Source organism: Lineus longissimus, chromosome 1, assembly GCF_910592395.1.
Source record: "Lineus longissimus chromosome 1, tnLinLong1.2, whole genome shotgun sequence".
NCBI classification, from domain to species: Eukaryota; Metazoa; Nemertea; class Pilidiophora; order Heteronemertea; family Lineidae; genus Lineus; species Lineus longissimus.
The window spans coordinates 22,253,206-22,272,503 of record NC_088308.1 but is presented as its reverse complement, the minus strand read 5'-3'; the positions used below and the strand labels follow the sequence as shown (position 1 = coordinate 22,272,503).

Sequence of the window (19,298 nt, the reverse complement as noted above, 5' to 3'; positions counted from 1 at the left end):
GGTTTCATCTGCAGTTTATTTCTAACCCCAAATAACATTGACTTTTAGAAGTTTGCTCAGGTGAAAAAAAACAAAACGTTTAATATATATACAGCTAAGGATTGTTTTTCTGGCCAGATCAAAGCAATATAATACCAGTACATGCAAAGCAGTACATAGACTATCATATGCTTCATCTTCCATTGATGTTTCGGGCAACTTTCATCACTCTAATTGAATATTTTATTGACACAGAATAGCCACACTTTGAAATGGTCAACGTTCAAGATGTTATTTATTGATCCATGTTATCTTCGTCCACCAGCAAATGGAATCGGTTTACTGTGACACTCTAAATCTGCTTATTATTGTTCCTTCTAGTCAGTGATAAATGCGGTGGATTAGTCAATTTGGTCAATTAGATTAAGCCGTAGGTATAAAACCTTAGCTCATTCCGAATGTAGGACGACACATGGAGAACGTCCGCTTGGTTGTAGCCTTGGTAACTGCAACCAACGTTAATTCTATGTCCGAATCAGCTCACTAGAGGTTGGAGACGATCCGTCATTGTTGCATTTCATGCTGTTGATTCAACTGCTTGATGATAATAATAATCATATTTTTCGAATATGAAATATGAAAATCTCGAATCGAGGTTGAATTTCGACATTTGGACGCTTCTTCTATCGACTCTAATTCAGCTAGGACGGCTCATAAACTGAAGCTATACAATAACTACTTTTGCCCATTTGCCCGAGTAGTTAATTCTGAAGAAATTGAAACTTACATATCTGGTGCATAATAGTCGTCAGTGTGAGTCCCAATAAAGGCACCCACTAATACTCCCGGAATGACTGAAATAGATGATGATGAGAAATATTAACATGCATTTCATATACATGTACGACAACCCGTAACAGTTATCCCATGCCAAAGTGTTCGAGTGTTTCATAGAATAACTTCGTGTTAGTGCAGAAAGGAAAACAGTATCCTGATATTTCAGTCGCCAAGGTCCCCTTATGTACCCAGGAAAAGTCATGAATATATTCTGAAAATAAGACTACACAGAATGGTACTTACTCCATCCGAGGATATAATACCTCCACAAGGATGAGTCGGTGTGTTCACCGTGTGAATGAGCAGCGTATGTAATGACTATGTACAAGTTGAATGCTTCGTTCATGAGCCATGAAAAGCTGGCCAGGCAGAAGTAATGGAGCATTATGGCAAAGACATGGCACATCACCTATAAAAGAGAAATATCAGGGAAATCATATATTTTTTTAACAGAATGGGAGTCAATTCAAAGGTATTTTTATAAAATAGCTGGCGTTTGGTAGGCTTGGCGTAATTTAACACGTTTCAGGCTTTTCAAAAGTTCAAATACCTTTATTTCTAACGGTGTAACCTACTGAACGACATTTTCCGATTCGCTGCACAAATAACACGGCTGCAGCCAACCATTCTTTTTCAAAGATTATTTTTCTCAAATGCAAGTGTTCAAGAGGTTATGTAAGCAGACACCAGTTCTATTGAGAAAATTACTTTTTCTAAATCACCCACGGTTTTGCTTATCTTCAACGATAGAAAGGTGATCGGATGACGCCTTGGGCGGTTGAATCTTGTGGACGAACTGGGAATAATATTATCTGCGTGAAGTGTGAACGGACAATGCGATCGGCGCATGGTGATGTAATCATAAACTTTATTTCATCAAAATGAAATTTAATGCATTTTCATTATTATCGTCTTCGGCGCGCATTGTCGATGAAAGAACAGCTTATTGTAATCAGAAAATTGGAATTCGGTTTCATGGCACATGCGTTCGGCTTAGATACCAAACGCACTACCACGAAACTAACGCATCGCTTAGAGTACTTTGACTTGCTGAAAACGCGCGATACTGTTCGGTGCTAAGGTACAGCGGTGCTTCACCAATCGGTTGAACATGTACCAGATGTAAATGTATACAAATTGGCAAGTATCATACTCATTTCCATTGTTGCATCAATTCTAGCATACGCTTCTCGAGAAAAAAACACTAGTCATCTCCTGACCTATTGCAGTCCGTCAGCCTTCGATAATCTCATCGTAATAATTCTGGCCTCCAATCTAGCAGTGCACCCCGTGTCAGTGTTTCATTATAAGAAATGTTGATACCGTCAGCGATTATCCCGAACTAATTTGATATGCATTACAAATAGCGAATTGATCAGATGAAGACGGAACTAATTTTGATGTAGGAGCGCTAAAATAAGTTGTATGTTGGCTCGCTTATGTCCGAAATCATGGTGTTGTCTTCAATCATCTGTTGGGACGACACTAACTGAACCTAAGTTAATAAGGGCCAAACCTATTTCTGTTGATGATATATCACTGGAACATTAGGGTCAGGGAGGCGCATGATAATGACTTCAATTAGTGTTATAATTGAAAGATGCTGTATCGATAATTATATCTTGCTTGAAAGATTTCTCTTACTGCTTTCTTATTCGAATTGTAAGGGGGACGGGGTTAAAAGTAACTCGGTCTAACCACTTGCAATTTTCATCGAAAATGGAGAAGTAAAGAACGCAGTCATTTTCTAGTAGTCGTTACAGTAACACAGGCGTTTAAAAAGGAAACTTCTTACCTTCATGTGTATTCGATCAATTCCAAACATAAAAGTCAGCTGACCAAACACAATGGCGATGGAAAAGTTCTTGTGTATTGCTGCAGTATTCGATGACGTCCTGTAATGATATCAAATAATCAGTTGTATTAGTGGAACCTTTCATGGTAAAAGCTTAATGGTGTCGGTTCCTTTCAAACCAACTGTATTTTATTTCCTATATGTGAGCAGATAGGTTTCGTAGGCATGGCATGGCATGACTTCCATTAGGCTCAGGGATTGGTTGTTTAAAACAGGTTTTGTCAATAACGCTGGATTTAACTGAACTTGACAGTATCTCTAATCTATACTTTGTTACATGCAAGTCCATTGACTCAACGCCAGCGTTAGTGACAAAACTTGTTTTAGACAATCATGCCCAGATCTCAAGTTATTCTTTAGAAAGAAAGTCGACTGATTTTCTAAGTACTAAAATCTGGCTGCATCACTCTTAATATCTCATCTTCTAAAATTGAAACGTCATCATACGCTGATATATCTGCATCAAAGTCCATAGATGAAATGGCATTTGACTTGAAGACAAAACTCATCAGCGCACATGCAAAAACTACCATAGTTTTCTGGCCAAGTGATAGCCGATACTTACGCTGACATGACATCACGATCCACAGTCAATCATATACTGATTACATCACATCACAAGGAAAAAAATGATGATCCAAAAGGAGATCGCGTTATACTAGGTTTATCTTGTAAGTTAATTTTATCGTGTAACACGTAGACAAATGGACCTTGCAAACATTTCGGCTAACTTGACTTCTTCAGTACTGAGAGAGTGGTTTCGTGATATCACCAGGTCACAGGACACCACCAAGACCAGAAGTCACCAGAGACGTTGTACCATAATGGTATGATTAGAATATTTACAAGATAAACCGCACAGCGTGTGGCAAGAATCAGCCAATTCTATCCTACATGTAAACATCATGTTAAGTATCTACATACATACATGAACCTGTCTTTTTTCTTCAGATTAGTGCTATGCAGTGCACACGAATTCGAATTGATCACAAAACACACTACCTCTGGGTGTTAAAGTGAGTGATGATTATCTTTATAGAAATGAACATCTTGTTCCATGCCGAATGACAGATGCCCCTCTTTCTGAGCACGTTTTTACTGCATGATGGAGTGATCCTCGAATACCAATCTCGCTTTCAAGAAGGAGGCAGTTGAAATTTAATTTAGACTACACGGCGTTGCATTCATCATCAGGAGTGAATTATTATTCTCTACTTATGGAATGCAATGCTTTTCTCAACATGACGCAAACCACTTGAATTACAGTAAAGTTACAAATTTCTTTTGCAAATAATTAATATACCGAAATGAAATCCAATATGGCTGCCACAGCGGCCATTTTGATCAAATGCTGGCACTGATTACCGAAGGTTTGCTTCCTTTAGTCAGTCATAAAAGAACCATAAAACGGAAGGTATCGATTAAGGTGAATTGTCTTAAACGAAAAGCTAAGGGGCGCTGACACCGAATACAAAACCGACGCCAACACCTCTTGTTGACACATGCATGTATTTCAATTACTTTTGAATAGAACATTTCCACTTACCTGAGATATATTAGCATGACAAATGATGTAAGGCACAGTATTGCTGAAATTGAACACCCAACATAGGAAGGGACTTCCATCAGGGTGTTTGGCTTCTCTCCTTTGTCCCACTGGACGAAAAAAAAGCAAAACAAAATCCATCAATCAAGCGCGATGATAATGTCATTGCAAAGTAGAATGGAAACAGGGCAACTTGGGGAGAAAGCTAGCAGCAAAGGATCCCGGTTTGGTAACTGGAGTTAAATGCCAATAAGTATTTCGTAACATCGCTCAATCAGTTTTATTGTATTTGTAAGTTATGAACAACCCAATCGTAACAGTGATTTTGATTTAGAATACCAAAGATATATTTTTTCCGGTAACAGTATGGATAAAGATGACTTGTCTGTGGTACTTAGTCGTTAGATGTTACACATGGTACTGAGGTACAGTCCTTGCAGAAACCTTTCTCAATCCTAATATACCCTAGTTAATCATCGTTAAGACCAAGAAATTACAACATGGTCAGGTCGGATTCATATTTCAGAGAGATGAGCTATAGCCGAACTAAAATAAACAGGAAATGTGATTTGAAAGAAAGGACGACTGTCTCACATTCGAACGTATTTCGAGGTATGTTGGCGTGAATAAGAACAATATGTCACGTCCTCATCAGTGTGCAATAATAAAATGAATTCTTAATCTCTCATTTAGCAATCGATGATGTTTTGAGAAGGCGCTTTCAACCAATCTATTCCATCAATTACAATCAGAGAGAGTATTTGCGAAAGAACAGATAGGGAAGATAGCTACTGAGAGTATACACGTCACAAGATCAAAATAGCACAGGAATGTTGGACACGTACTTGTATTACATATCACATGTTGTACTGGGGGACATATTGACATTTACCTGTGCTGAATGAATATGGGTACCCTGCAACGGGGTTGTTAAAAATATTTTATTAACTTTCATATTCGTGGTGCAACTAGGATTTGATTTCCCTCGATGGCTATATAGGACATATACTCAGTATGTCTAGGTTTATCATGTTTAAGAACTCTGAAGAACATACGTCATTTCGCTCAAGAAATATGAATGAACGGGTAATGTATTACTCGAAATGAACGATATCTACAGTCCTATATAGCATCACTTTACCAATCGGCAGCACTGGAGATGGATCATTAAGAAAATAACCGATGATCGATGAAGACTAATAACTGATTACCAGTCTCTCAAAGTCAGAGGCGCAAGAAAATTTGATAAACCCCCCACAATCTTGTCATAAATTAATTGCAGAAGTTAGAGATGTAATCGACTCCGTAATATGAAAATGATAATATGCCGTAGAAATATGAACATCTGATCGGCAAGATGTCTACGAGGTCCTCGCGGGAACAACCCGACCTGATTAACTCCCGTACTAGATAAGTAGATTTCTATTAAGACAATGATTGAGGCGGCGACAGTGACTTTTGATAACTTGGAGAGGTGTAGGATGACATTCATCCGAGCTGTGTGCTTCTGATACACCGTTCACACAGACATTTTCGATCGAGCGAGTGACACAAGAGCAGACAAAACATGCGAATCATGGATGGAGGACAAGGCAGCCTAGCCCATTTCCACCTAAGAGTTCATTTTTGCGCACACAACATTTGATATAAGATCAGTAAGCTTGAAACTACAAATCCAATAAGCACACATAAGTCTTCATGCAGATTTCTAGTAAGTTTGAGTCAAATTCGAAACCTAGCCCTGTACGATACTTAGTATATGCCGAGTACGCTGAACTTACATTAACATTGAACATATCTGTGGTGACAGCGAAGAGGCCTGGATGTATACATGAGCATGTGGCTGATTTAGGTTTGCTCCCGTTCACACTGCAACCCTCGTCCGACCAATACCACCTCTTGGACCTGAAAAGGCACCATAACTAAAATAACTTATCCTACCTTTCTCGTTGAAACTTAAGTTTTATGAATTGATAACTACTGACTAAAGCTTAGTTGCCTCACCAAACACTTCGAGGGTGGAGCTACATGAACTATAGGAAGCCAAAACTGAGCTATACATGTATATCGTGTATCGGTGACCTTAAACTTTCGCAACGATGTTGTATTATAATCACGGTTAATAGTTTTAAGGCAATACGCTCCAGCAGACACACTAATGTAAAAATGATGTTCTGGCGGAAGGCGGGAGATAGGGGTCAGTTGTCCGCTGTATCATTTCGGTGATTGATTGTATGGGACACTGACAATAAAAAAAATCGGATACATTGGTCGACCATCCAGGAACCGATGTCTCATGTTTATCAAGGCTCTCAATATGATTGGATGACCATTTTGAATTGAGCTGTTCTCGTGATTTATCGTGTTGTCAAACCGCGAAAAATATACAGAAAGTGGTTTCCTGTCGCGCATGCTGATGGTTCCTGACCATGTTTAAGATGACTGCTCAACCCCGTACATATCGGGTTGAGTACATGTATGTATTGCAAACAGTGGAAAGGATTCATGACCTGGGAACAGGTTGGTCATCATAGAATATGCACATCACTGTTGAGCGATATGGTTTGCCACGGCAGATGCAAAATGCGGCGTCGTAATGAAGATACGGGTAATTCGACGTGAACGCTCGGGGTAATTGAAATGATTAAGGCACTGTCTATGTAATCAGCCCGTTACAGGCATGAGTGCCTTTACTCGGTCTGTCAGAAGGGCCAAAGAAATTAAGAGTAATTCCCGTAAGCAGGTTATCACAGTTTCCGCTTTCATGCTTTATGAGCGACAGACCTAGACCACTGAGACAAGGAGTTGCAGCTCTAGATTGACAATATTGCCAATCCCCAGCTCCATACGGGTTTTTATGTCCGAATTACCGAGACTGGTCAACTGGAAATAAAGTTCACGCCGTCTTGCGCTTTAATATAGATAAATATTCGGGATGGAAACCAGCTCTATATATAAGACGCTGTTACGACATTTAAAGCAAGTCCAATCTGTTCATATAACCTTGAATAAGTAATATCATGTGACCATCCTAATGGAATAAACAATGAAATCACTCGAAATATTTCTTCTGCGAGGTTAAGATTTTGGAACAATGTATATAACACATGCAGACCCCTACGCGAATTAAATGGTGTAATTCTGAACTGGCAGAACTAGAAACCCGGAAGATGTTTGAAATGGACAACAGAATTTTTGGTTAAATAAAACTGCAATACCGATAAAATTGGAACTATGCTACATGAATATATATTGAAAATATGTGTAGAGTCAAAAGTGCGCGTTTACATTGCAAACTATGTAACTGATTAAGTGTTCAACTTACCGGTTTCCATGCTCTAACACTACACATTCTGGATTCGATATATTAAAATGCTGAAATAAATGTAAACAAATATAATTATGCATGCTATGCAATCATTCAAAGTTATTCATCTTTCTGTCATGATTTCAGTGTTGATGCCCGGTGATTGAAGTACACTGTACATTGTACATTGTACGTTGTACATTGTACATTGTACATTGTACATTGTACATTGTACATTGTACATTTTCTACTTACATCTAAATAGGGCAGATATATTTTTATTGGCGTAGACAAGTTGTTCAACCGTTGGTCGTCAACATGGATGTATACACCATACAGCAGTGAATTGATGTTTTCATGTTTACTTTTCCTGAAATGATAGAATAATACTAAGCACAGATGGTTAAAAAAACAATTTATTAATTCATTGCGAAGTGCTACATGTATGTGCCCCATCTCATGGAAAACGCATGCCGACTTTTCGGCGGTGAATATCAGTCTTCAAGCCTCCTATACGCAAAACGGCGGTGGATCGGCATGGAAAAACGAGCATGGGAAAAGGCACACATTCGGTAATACAAAGAGTGCAGAAACCAAGCCTATTGCCGCTCTATATGTGATCCCTCAATTGTCAATCAGATCGAAATTGACCCACGAATATGCTCATGACCTAATCTATCACATCTAGTGATATAAACGAGGGGCCTCCGACGGTAATGTAGCCAAAGCGTCTTTCCGAGAAATAATACCTTTCCGTTGGTCACGCCGTAACGTACCAAAAAGTGTTGCTCTGATGATTACAATGTAATGGGTTAGACTCCATCATCTCATGAACGGATAATCCTTATCATGGTTTCTCTTGTCGACTGCTGAGAGACAGTGGTACGTATGGCTGGGATGCCATCTATAGAAACCATCTGACACTAAGCAATTGAACCACCATGAAATTTAAGACATGGTCGTGCCTTTTAGTTGAAACATTTATCAACATTTTCAAGGCACTGTTGAGGAATTGTTAGGTTACAGTTAGCTAACAACTTCATTATATTATTAGTTCACCAAAAATATGTTTGATGACTTACCCTGTAACATTATGATTTGGAAGCACTATTGCCATAGGATTATAACGCACCATTGACATCACTATATATTCTAGAAAAGAAAAAAACCAATATACACAATTATATTCTTTTTTGAATATTTGTTTGCTAAATGTCACGTTATTAACCTTTTACATATATAACCATGACCATGAATGCGTGTCCTGAAGGCATTACATACTTTTTGTACAAATGGCTATATCGGTACTCTTCCAAAATAGACCTAGCATTGCCATATATAGATAAAGTGAGAGATGCCTTTGTGAATGGAGTTTACGTACATGTATAGCATGAAAATATTATAGAACAATAGAAGAGGCAACAACGCCACCTGAAAGATAGCAGGCACTCCGCATTACCGTGAGAGCCTCGATCGTCTAAAGATAGCATCCACATGACAGCGTTTGTGTGCTGAAATGCATCTGGCATTTTGATAATATTTTGAATCAAATCACAACAAATAATGACAGTACATAGTTACAATGTACCTGGTAATGTATCAGCTCCTAAACTAGAGAGTGCATCCCCAGAAAGGGCGATTGTCCCAAACTTGTCCAACATGTTCATGGTTGTAATGTCGACCTTGTCTGGGAAAGCCATGCCCTGGATATTGCTTGATGGAAACATGTTTACTTTTATGGCTGAAGAAGAAAATAATGATAGACTTTCGTTGGTTTGAAAAACGTTATCAGCAGTTATTGAGGTAAGGTGGTACAATCGTAACTACAAATTTTCTAAACACTATCTGACTCGACAAGGGCTTTTTCAAGGACGTTTGGAACAAGCATGTTGCTTCTTGATGTTGATCTCAACACTTACCTATTTTCTTATATTTTGCTTTAATAAAAGCCTCATTATGTGATATTGCTCCGACCTTTACATGGTAAAGAAGACTTTTGGCGATGAGGTTGAGAAATGACTCCATCACCTTCATAAGCTCGTCCCCCTCGGACCCAGGTGGCTTTATCTCCCGCCACCCTCTTTCATTCCTTTCATGAAGTAAGCCACCGACACTTCTGGCAACGGACTGCAATAAAGAGAAGATGATTTTGATAAGCAGAGGAGACGGATCTTTAAAATCCTGATACATGTTAAGGGCCGGCACATGTGCCATTTGGTCACTGCATTCCCGGCTGAGTCGCCACTCAGAAACTTCCTACTGGTCGAGTTCAATTGAGCGCTCAGTAGCTGCTCATTGAAACCCCAGATTGATTTCTGTGGAGACCGGGATGATAATAATGTAGTCCCAAAAGCGCATTGAGCAGGGAACCTGGAAATGCGCTATATAAGAACTCATATATTATTATTATTATTATTATTATATAACACTCCCTGAATACACGTAACACACGGTTGGATTGCACGCTTGACAGAGGCATAAAACAATGGAAAGGTTTAAGGAAAAGTTACTTTGATGTTCAACTGATAATCAAATATCTACGGATGATATTCTACCGCTCGTCTGTCTCACGTGTGATTTTGAGATGGCCTTTCGCAAAATCCTGATGATGCCTTCGCATGTGATAAAAATGATGTACACAGACTTACTTGTGCAAACTGTTTCGTTTGCTCGTATTTTGGATAGGTGTCTTTGGCACGTGCATATTTGATTGTTCCATCTGTCCAAGACACGTTTTCCAACGTGGCCCCCTGAAGAAAAATGAAACATTTTCTGTATTGTCACGTTTGCAAGGGATAGCATATCTTGTTGCATATAATGTTACGTCTTCTTATTCTTGCCAGACCTTCTTAAACGACAACATTATACTCTCTCTCATGACGAGACATTTTATCAAGAGGAAGCCTACTCTAGACTGAAATATCGCCATCTATTGCACAATCCAATCATTCAGTGGCCAACTCACGAATGAAGTTCGATCGTTAGCAGGTCTAAAGAATGGATAACTGCGGATAAATCACTCATTATTAATTACCTGTGCCCGAATCAGCAGGTCTAAAGAATGGATGACGGCGGATATATCTATAGGATTCCTGTATGTCTCGGTCGACGTCCAATTGGCAAGCCTCTCGGCAGCTTCTAGGATTTTGATTTCTTCGAAGTTATCAGAGTGAGCATAGGATTCCAGCTGCAAAAGTAGAAAACACACATACAACTTCGGTCATAATTGTTCTTCTTTTATCAACTATTTGTGCTCACTCAATAACTTTTCACCCAGTGGCAGTACTTCAATCACCATACATTTACTAAAACGTCGGAAGGAAATCAATAGTTACCTCCTGTTTTAGCTCTAAATAGGCTGGAGATATACAGTCTTCAATAATAGGCTCTCCCCATTCACCATCATACTCTTCGGTTTTCAAGCACGACCGGTTTGCATAGGCTGGAAGAAGTTAAGAGGTTACAAGTATGTAATGGCCACGTCGTTTAGGGCTGGGGGGGGGGGGGGGGGATACTGGTCGGATTTCCTTCAGGTTTGGTTTTTATTGGTTTTCATCATTTCACTAGATCACTTCTGTACACTGACTGTACTCTCCGGATCCCCGAACGATGCGGATAAAGCAAACACGATTGGACTATGATTTCGTCTATTTTCTTCAATTCGAGGTTTTTGGAGAAAAACACAATACAGACTCTAGAAAATGTATCTACTTTTTTTGTACACAAATAATGCACATATCTTCTGGTTTGATTCTTTTGACCGTGTAGTATCGTATTGTATAGTACTCATAGTCCTCCAGTATATTGACATGATTAATATCAAAAATGTTACTCTGTAGAAATAAGCAGTACTTTTTGTGTCTGACAGAACGATCGGTTTCGCCGAAAACTTCTCACAACAGCATGCACCATCTCCCTATGACAAATATATCCGATGTTGAACGTAAACTTCAAGCCTTTTCATTATACTGTACAACATGTTTCATTTCTTCAAAATTAGCGTTTAAGAGCTTGGTGTTGACTACTTTTGAAAAAACACCCTGTCACCCCGCGCTTACCTATTTGTTCACCATTTTCTATATCTCTCCCAGGACAAGGGACACTGATGTTCACCTCAGCTTTTGTTCGAGTCCATCGGACGTTTTCCCTGATTTCCTCATTGCATTGAGCACCTGGAATCGTAAAAAAAAAGGTAAATGTAGATGGAACCACAAACAGCGGTTGAAGGATTTCCGAAAAGAGGCTTTGACTCAGACGGCTAGATTTAGATGGCAGCAGCAGAACAGATACTTCCTATGGAAAACTGTGATGTACGATGGCCTCTTTTCCACAAACATTATTTGTGCAGGGATATCAACTGACTGCGTTTCTGCCTTAGACTATGTGCATTGCATCATATATTGAATGGTAACCTATATTGGTTAGGTGTATTACTGTACATTGATCACATGTGGTAAGTAAGTTGTTAATTGGAGACATACATAATTACATGGCTGTAGAGTGCAGTAACTTCCACGCAAGCGTAATGAAACTCAACCGAAATAATTTAACATTTGTGCACAAAACAAAAAATTTGAGATTGATACTTCACTACACTACGTTTATACCGGAAAATCTAAAATTTACCTTCTATTTTCAAATTTTTAACAAACAGCGAGATATACATGTATGCCCTTTTAATGTTCCGACGGAAAACCAAAAAGTATATGTACTCACCAATAACTCTGCTACAATGTCTATCACATTTAGAGGCGGCTTCAGCCACACTAAAACACTGCGATTCTGAAATGATAACGAGAGTCAAATCATACATGTTATCAGCTCTGTAAAAAAACAAGTCCTGCTAAAAAAGGGAGGTTTCGCTACCCTCACGAAGAGACGGAGAACGATGTATGCAACGGCGTATTTTTAGAAGTTCCTTGATGAACCGAGTATGAAAGCCGATTTATGATTGAATCGAAAGGTCTTCACGAAAGTTTGGAGTCAGCGGCCGTTTCGACGTGTTTTAGCACGGCTATTCGGATTCGACCTATGTCCGCATAACCATTTAACACAGATGCACTTTCTAAATGCCACCAATCAACACGCATAACAGACAAGGATAATTGATTCAAAAAACCTAAAGTTTAGTTATTAGTCTGGAAATAACTGAAAATAAAATATCAAATTCTACTTACGCAATACGCCGGACGGCCATCTCATTCTGAGCTGTCCACGGGTCCCCTCCCGTAAGTCCACCCACTGCACCGCGTTACCGCACCACATAAACTTGCAATCCTTATAAATAGACCAAATATCTGAATTGTTCAGGACATAGTCCCAGATATGAAGATGAGCAATTTGACCATGGAAGCGAGTCTGACTTGGAATCATGGACATCTCACGGCCGCTTTTGCTGACAATGTGTTGGAAGGACGACCCTCCGATTATGAGTTGTCCGTGACCAGGCACCTGAAAGCCACCATTACGAAACCTGCCAGTCTGTATGTTTCGGCCATCTATAAACAACTGCCATTTCCTGTCTGTAAAGAAGATGAAAAAAAGTATCGTTATTTACAAGTACCTGCTACTGCCTTACATTTACCAAACCATTATTTGCTTAATAAACCGAATGTTTGGAATCGACATTAAAATATACTCTAACCAAAAAATCATAGGTTGTTGTTGCTCTGACCCGTTCAATGTCAGCACCGTTTGAAATCTGTTCACGCTTGGTTTCTACGAAACCTGAAGAATAGGAACCCGTTAGACTTGCGAAAGAACAAAGTGTTCAAAATACTCTGAAAGCTAGCGGAGACGACAGCATTCTTGTTTGTCACTCAAGCAGTCAGACGCCTATCATCTATAAGCCGCGTCAAATGTTTGGTATACGTTCTAAAACCGATATCATAGAAGCCTTCCAGTGTACTTTTATCAGTTTCTGTCACTATCTAAAAACGCCCACCGGGGTGACATGTTCTAAGGTATACACTCTGTCTATCTCGCATTTCAAAGCAGTAATTCCTTTGACAAGACCAAAGACAAGCATATCCTTCTTCTGTTTGGTCAATATAAGAAATGCCCGAAATCGATTACGTTTATTTCCTCTCAAATTTCCGTCTCTACATGAAAAGTCCATTGTCAATTTTTTCTTTAGGGTGTTTGGTGAAAGTACTTCCTTTGCTCCGTACTAGATAATGCTGTAGAAACCATGTTAGAAGAATAAAAATACAACTGATGATATCGATACATTCATCATCGGCGTTTTTCGTTAGAGAACAAAAGGTTACCATGTTGTCCCAAATATAGTATACTGTCTTGTCTGTCGAAAAGCTACTTTAGACTTAGGTTAAGATCCGACCAGGCTCCATTTGATATTCTGTATATACCGGGGATGTTATCAACTATTGGTCGTTGCTGGTTTCACAAAAATAGAATATGGTTGCTGCCATTGGTCTGTCTCTTTGATGTTGTTCATTTATTCCTCTGCTCAGTGGTGCTCTAATAATGAGCTCAAATCAACATCCATCTCCGCCACGCCCGTATCAATAGCATCTGTATTAGCTAATCAACCTATGAATCACCTGCTTGGCTGAGACCGTCTCATAACACAGTTGTGCCAAATCCAATACTGACACTTAACCCAAACATGCCACACTAACGAGGGTATACTGTAACATTTAAAGTCCCATCCGCGGATTGCAATTGTGAGGCTGATGTTCGGCTACTGCGATATTCATCATTGCATCATTTTCCAAAAATGCGTGGCAGGAAGTCTGTCGATGTCTTCATTTGTCTTATTACGATAGATTGGAAAGTTTATCGGGATATCACCTGTACCAAACCCGAGACGACGTATAATACGACGCGGAATACAAAATATTGGAATCACGAAAATGAACGGAAAACGAATGAAAAGAGACGGATTATAGTATTCTTTGTTCCATATACCAGCGTTGGCGGATGGATCATGTTCCAATTACTAGAGAATGCTATATTTAGCTTCGAGAAAACCAAAACCCAACACCTACATGCTTTCCAGGTACACATTGTTACTTAACTTGATATGGTAGTTTTATCAAGACTAGATATCATGAAATTTTATGCGACAAAGCCGTGTTTTCTGCCCTTGTTTTTACCTGGAGTTCAGACGTTACACATCACTTTTTGTTGTTTCTTTTTTGTTAGCTTACCTGATGACATGCAATACGACCCTAGCATGACTATCTAGTTGTATTGCGTACAACCTTACTCCTAAATTCTCGTCTTTTGTTGAATCATACGCCCATGCAATTTGTCATAACGTAGATGTATTAGGTGCAACCTCAGTCATAATCTCACCAACCTGTTGAATTGAATGACTGACCTTAAAATTATTGCAAGTACATAGTGGCATATTGCATGGACATGGTGGACGTACATGTTGACAGGGGAGGAAGGTGGAAGTGGAAGCCAAGATTAGGAGGCGCGATCACCTCTTGAATATTCCGCCCCTGCAATATGCCACCATGTAGTTGATTTTGGTACGACCTCAGTCATAACTGCGCCTACCTGATGAATCGTACGTCCATGCACTGTGCCCCAACGTAGTTGTATTTGGTATGACCTCAGTCATAACTGCGCCTACCTGATGAATCGTACGTCCATGCACTGTGCCCCAACGTAGTTGTATTTGGTATGACCTCAGTCATAACTGCGCCTACCTGATGAATCGTACGTCCATGCATTGTGCCCCAACGTAGTTGTATTTGGTATGACCTCAGTCATAACTGCACCTACCTGATGAATCGTACGTCCATGCATTGTGCCCAAACGTAGTTGTATTTGGTATGACCTCAGTCATAACTGCACCTACCTGATGAATCATACGTCCATGCAATGTGCCACCACGCAGTTGTATTTGGTACGACCTCAGTCAATACCTCCTCATCATTGAGCTGCAGGCAAAGGAGCTTTCCAATAGTTATCAAAATTACATTCTCTCGGTCCACGTCTTGGTCCGTTTTGTAACCATACGATAGCACCGTGCGTGGCCCATCGTCGCCTGGTCCAAGGAAGCCCGGTAGACGGATCCAGGTCGTAATGGTGAACGCGTTCAGGTCGGGAAATGACTTGCCCAGGAGAAGGGCATAGGCGAAATCCTTTCTGTTGAATGAGAAGGAGGAATCCACGGCCTCCGCTGAAGAAAAAGATATCGGCCTATATTTAGACTGAATATTTTTGTCTGCGGCTGCTAACTGCACAGAAGTCACCACATCATCAGGAGACATCGGGGGGAAAATAACACTGCATCAATTGCAAATGGTAATGGTAAATTATTGGATTTACTGTAGTTTTCATATTTAAAAAGGTACTTCACAGAAAACAACTTATAAACGGGGGAACTCCAAGCTCGAATGATCGATCAATTAAGTAACTGCATCTGAGATTTCGGATATCTCGAAATCTATAGCGAAGTGCGCTGTGTTATCATCTCGCATCATTAGCTCTTTATTAGAAATGATAACATCCCTCAGCCGCAACGACATATTTGTCTCAATATCTCTGTCAAAACAAAAACATCTTTAAAAGATTATTTGGATTGTTTTTGCATGGTGATCTCTTTATGTCATGTTGGTTTGATATGGCCAAGGTAAAAATAACTCTAAAAAAGTATTCATCCCGTCAAGGTACCCACTCTTACAACTGGTTCTGACAACATGAGCCAACAAAAACTAAGCTGAACCTTACCCTATCATGTACATTTTGTGATTTCTTCTCCGAGCCATTGCCTGATATTACCATTACGTGTCAAGGTTTCTCTAGTTTTTTTTTGATCGGGTGCCTATGTTTTTTGGAAAATACTATCTAATTTTGGTAACTGCTAAAAAAGTCGTGAACTTTATATAAGGATGATAAATGCTGTCACGCATACTACATGTACGGCTTTCTGTTTTTTGCTTATAACGCATCCTACCCACTCTCGGGTAAAAAAACACATTTTACCGGGGGTAATGTTAGCGTTACTGGAATAGGTATTGCTGCTGATATTATATTTACATCATCTCGCACCCTTGAAACGCATGAGGTAGGAGTTTTTTTCATACGAACGTGTTGTATATTTTTGTCTGTCAAACACAAATTTCATACAACTGCGTGATGTCCAGATTTGACGATGCAGATTTTGGTTATTTTTGAGAGACATGCTTGCCGCAAATGATCGAATGGGTGAAAAACAGCAGGAGATTTTTGTCCATTCTGTTTACACCTTGAAGCAATTGGCCACAAGTCTTCTTCAAGATTTGTTGACGTGCTCTCGTGGCAATCAATCTCCGTCTTTGATAAAATTGAACAAACACCAAGCCACCGCCTTGTCAACATCGGCCTGATTGGAACCCATTGACTTATTTCCTGTACACAACGTGATTCGATTGTGTAACAGCGCGTCCTGATGAAGAGGAGAAATCAAACTAGCTCGAAAGAAACCGAGGAAGAAACTCAGAAAATATCTTTGCCATTCGGAATAATTAGATGAACAATATGCAAAATGTGAGAGGTCTTGATTTGTGACGCGTACCTTGCTTTTTCTATTGATTAACCTGGGTGTAAGACACTCGCACAGGCTGAGGGAACCAGATTTAGTTGGATGCTTTAGAGAATTTCCGTCCGGTATTGATTGAACAGAATTCCTTGCAGTCAGCTTCAATCCGCCATCGACAGACGGCAGAACTAACTTGTTCTGACAGCTCTGACCGGGATAAGCGCAGTGTGAGCAGTACTTTTACTGACTTTTTACTGACAGGGTGTGGCTGATGAAGAGAACAGTTACATTGACTTTCAGTTAAGCAGAGTTTTCCATCATTTTTGATTTGAACGAAACTGGTGATTGTGGCAGCCCAACCCCTGGTGGTTACAACAGTTATAATGATCTATGGCCACGGCTGGTGCAAATATTGGATCGCTGCCTTGCACATGTTCTTGGAAATGTTTGGAATGTCTGAGTAAGCTTACTTCCGAAAGTGCATTTAGAACAATATTTATCATCCTGTCAGAACCTGTCCAATCTGTTGTTTTCCAAAGTGACCTGTAAATCTAATAGAACTTTGCAAACTGCGGGACGCAACCGAACTGCACTGGAAGGGTCACCCTGAGTGTCTGATTGAAAAATGTCCAACGGTCTTTCCGTAAAAGTACAATGTGAGATATTTTTTTCCATTGATGAAACGGCTTGACTGCTGTGTTGGAAGTTTTGGCAATGCTGCGGCCAGAATCCGGCATTAAGTACATTTTGCAATGCTCTATCGCCAGCAAATATCATTTGGTCGCTGCCTTGCAAGGGTATGGTAGTTCAGGGATATCTGACCACATCTGCTCAGTTCCCCAAGACATCAAGATTTGAGCCCATCTTATGACAATATTGTAAATACTAAAACTACTTGAGACTATTTATCTGCTATTCCCAAAGGGCTTCGGCAGACAATTTGATAATATTTCGTACACTGTGCATGTACGTCATTTGGAAAGCATCTCAGCGATATGACGCCCTTGAGAGGGCCTCGTGTGGCCGTGACAAGCAGTCGTTCTTAATAATGGACAGAGCGAAGTGTCAGGGAGACCTCTGTTGGGAGTTCTGGCAGCGCCGCTTTCTTAGATAAGCGATGACCTTCTGCGGTGCGGATACATGTTCCTTTGAGAAGCCACCGATGACATTTTTACCTTTTTGGCTATGATACTGGCTTTGTAATCCACCGATCCATGACATTTTACTTACATATGCAACTCTCTGTGTTCCAGTAAAACCCGGGTCCACATTCGCATTCATAGCCTTTAGGGTTGTCGATGCATCCAGGGGGCACGTAAAAGTCCTCATGGCATATTGATTTGGCTGAAATGAGAGAGATGTGGACATAAATTATACTTTCAAACGCATCTAATAACTCTATAGTCTGCTTTGAATACACAGGTGGGAGAAAAACGTCTCACTGTCTCTCCATCTTCAAAGTAAACTCCTTTCATCGACCGCCAACGTTTTTCCTTGCAACGCGAAATAGAATCATCGTAAAAAATTTATATATTTTAGATAATCAAATGGTCCATATGCTTCGGTTACTAGATGCTTAAGTACGGCTTCTTTCCTGCGCTATTTTAAGGACGGGTTTCCTATTTTTAGAAACCTTAAGATGCAAATAACATCAAAAGTTATTTGATATTGGTAACTCCATTGTGTTCGTCGTCTTGTATCTAGGCACTGGGTGCGTATATTGCAGACAGGATAAAGCATCTATTTTTGGATTTGGATTTGGATTTGCTAACAGAGATGCTAAACAGCCGATATCATGTCTCGTAGTATCATGTACACATAAGCTTAAGGCTATTCTCTTACGATTAGTAAGCTTTGTCGCTGTGTGTATAAACACATAAGAATCTGCATGTGCTAAGGTTGTGTGTAGTCGGAAATGCTTGTTCAAAGGGAGAAGAGTAGGCAGAAATTTTCGTTGGCAAAGGTGATACATCGCTAGGTTTGCCGAATTAGGCTGTGCAATTGCCATGTAAGTAATGCCACATATTATTTTCAACTTTTTACAACGCTTCCAAAAATGCATTCACTACAAAGTTTTCATTTATCGTAATGCAACATGCAGTATGAATACACTATTAAGCGTGACAGAGAAGTGATGAGAGACAAAGAGAAATCCCTCAGATTCCAAATTTTATCACCAAAACATTGAATATTGAATGATTCAATGTCTTCACGTGAACTCAGGAACTACATAAGTAGTTAATAATGTATAAATGTTGTCAGAAACGCATGCAGA

The 19,298-nt window shown here is 39.7% G+C and overlaps 1 protein-coding gene across 1 annotated transcript in view; it reads right to left on the bottom strand.

The window, feature by feature from the left end:
• Nucleotides 1-19,298, bottom strand: part of LOC135492253 (adhesion G protein-coupled receptor L1-like) — a 106,081-nt gene that overhangs the window by 14,311 nt on the left and 72,472 nt on the right. Inside the window, exons 3-20 of the mRNA XM_064778602.1 lie at nucleotides 18,254-18,367; nucleotides 15,359-15,682; nucleotides 12,702-13,046; nucleotides 12,241-12,306; nucleotides 11,583-11,696; nucleotides 10,860-10,966; nucleotides 10,559-10,711; nucleotides 10,173-10,274; nucleotides 9,444-9,651; nucleotides 9,113-9,265; nucleotides 8,607-8,676; nucleotides 7,780-7,894; nucleotides 7,543-7,592; nucleotides 5,999-6,122; nucleotides 4,218-4,327; nucleotides 2,612-2,711; nucleotides 1,060-1,225; nucleotides 767-833 (exon numbers count right to left, since the gene is read on the bottom strand). Of these exons, the coding sequence (XP_064634672.1) occupies nucleotides 767-833; nucleotides 1,060-1,225; nucleotides 2,612-2,711; nucleotides 4,218-4,327; nucleotides 5,999-6,122; nucleotides 7,543-7,592; nucleotides 7,780-7,894; nucleotides 8,607-8,676; nucleotides 9,113-9,265; nucleotides 9,444-9,651; nucleotides 10,173-10,274; nucleotides 10,559-10,711; nucleotides 10,860-10,966; nucleotides 11,583-11,696; nucleotides 12,241-12,306; nucleotides 12,702-13,046; nucleotides 15,359-15,682; nucleotides 18,254-18,367 (2,488 nt within the window). The remainder of the gene's footprint in view (nucleotides 1-766; nucleotides 834-1,059; nucleotides 1,226-2,611; nucleotides 2,712-4,217; nucleotides 4,328-5,998; nucleotides 6,123-7,542; nucleotides 7,593-7,779; nucleotides 7,895-8,606; nucleotides 8,677-9,112; nucleotides 9,266-9,443; nucleotides 9,652-10,172; nucleotides 10,275-10,558; nucleotides 10,712-10,859; nucleotides 10,967-11,582; nucleotides 11,697-12,240; nucleotides 12,307-12,701; nucleotides 13,047-15,358; nucleotides 15,683-18,253; nucleotides 18,368-19,298) is intronic.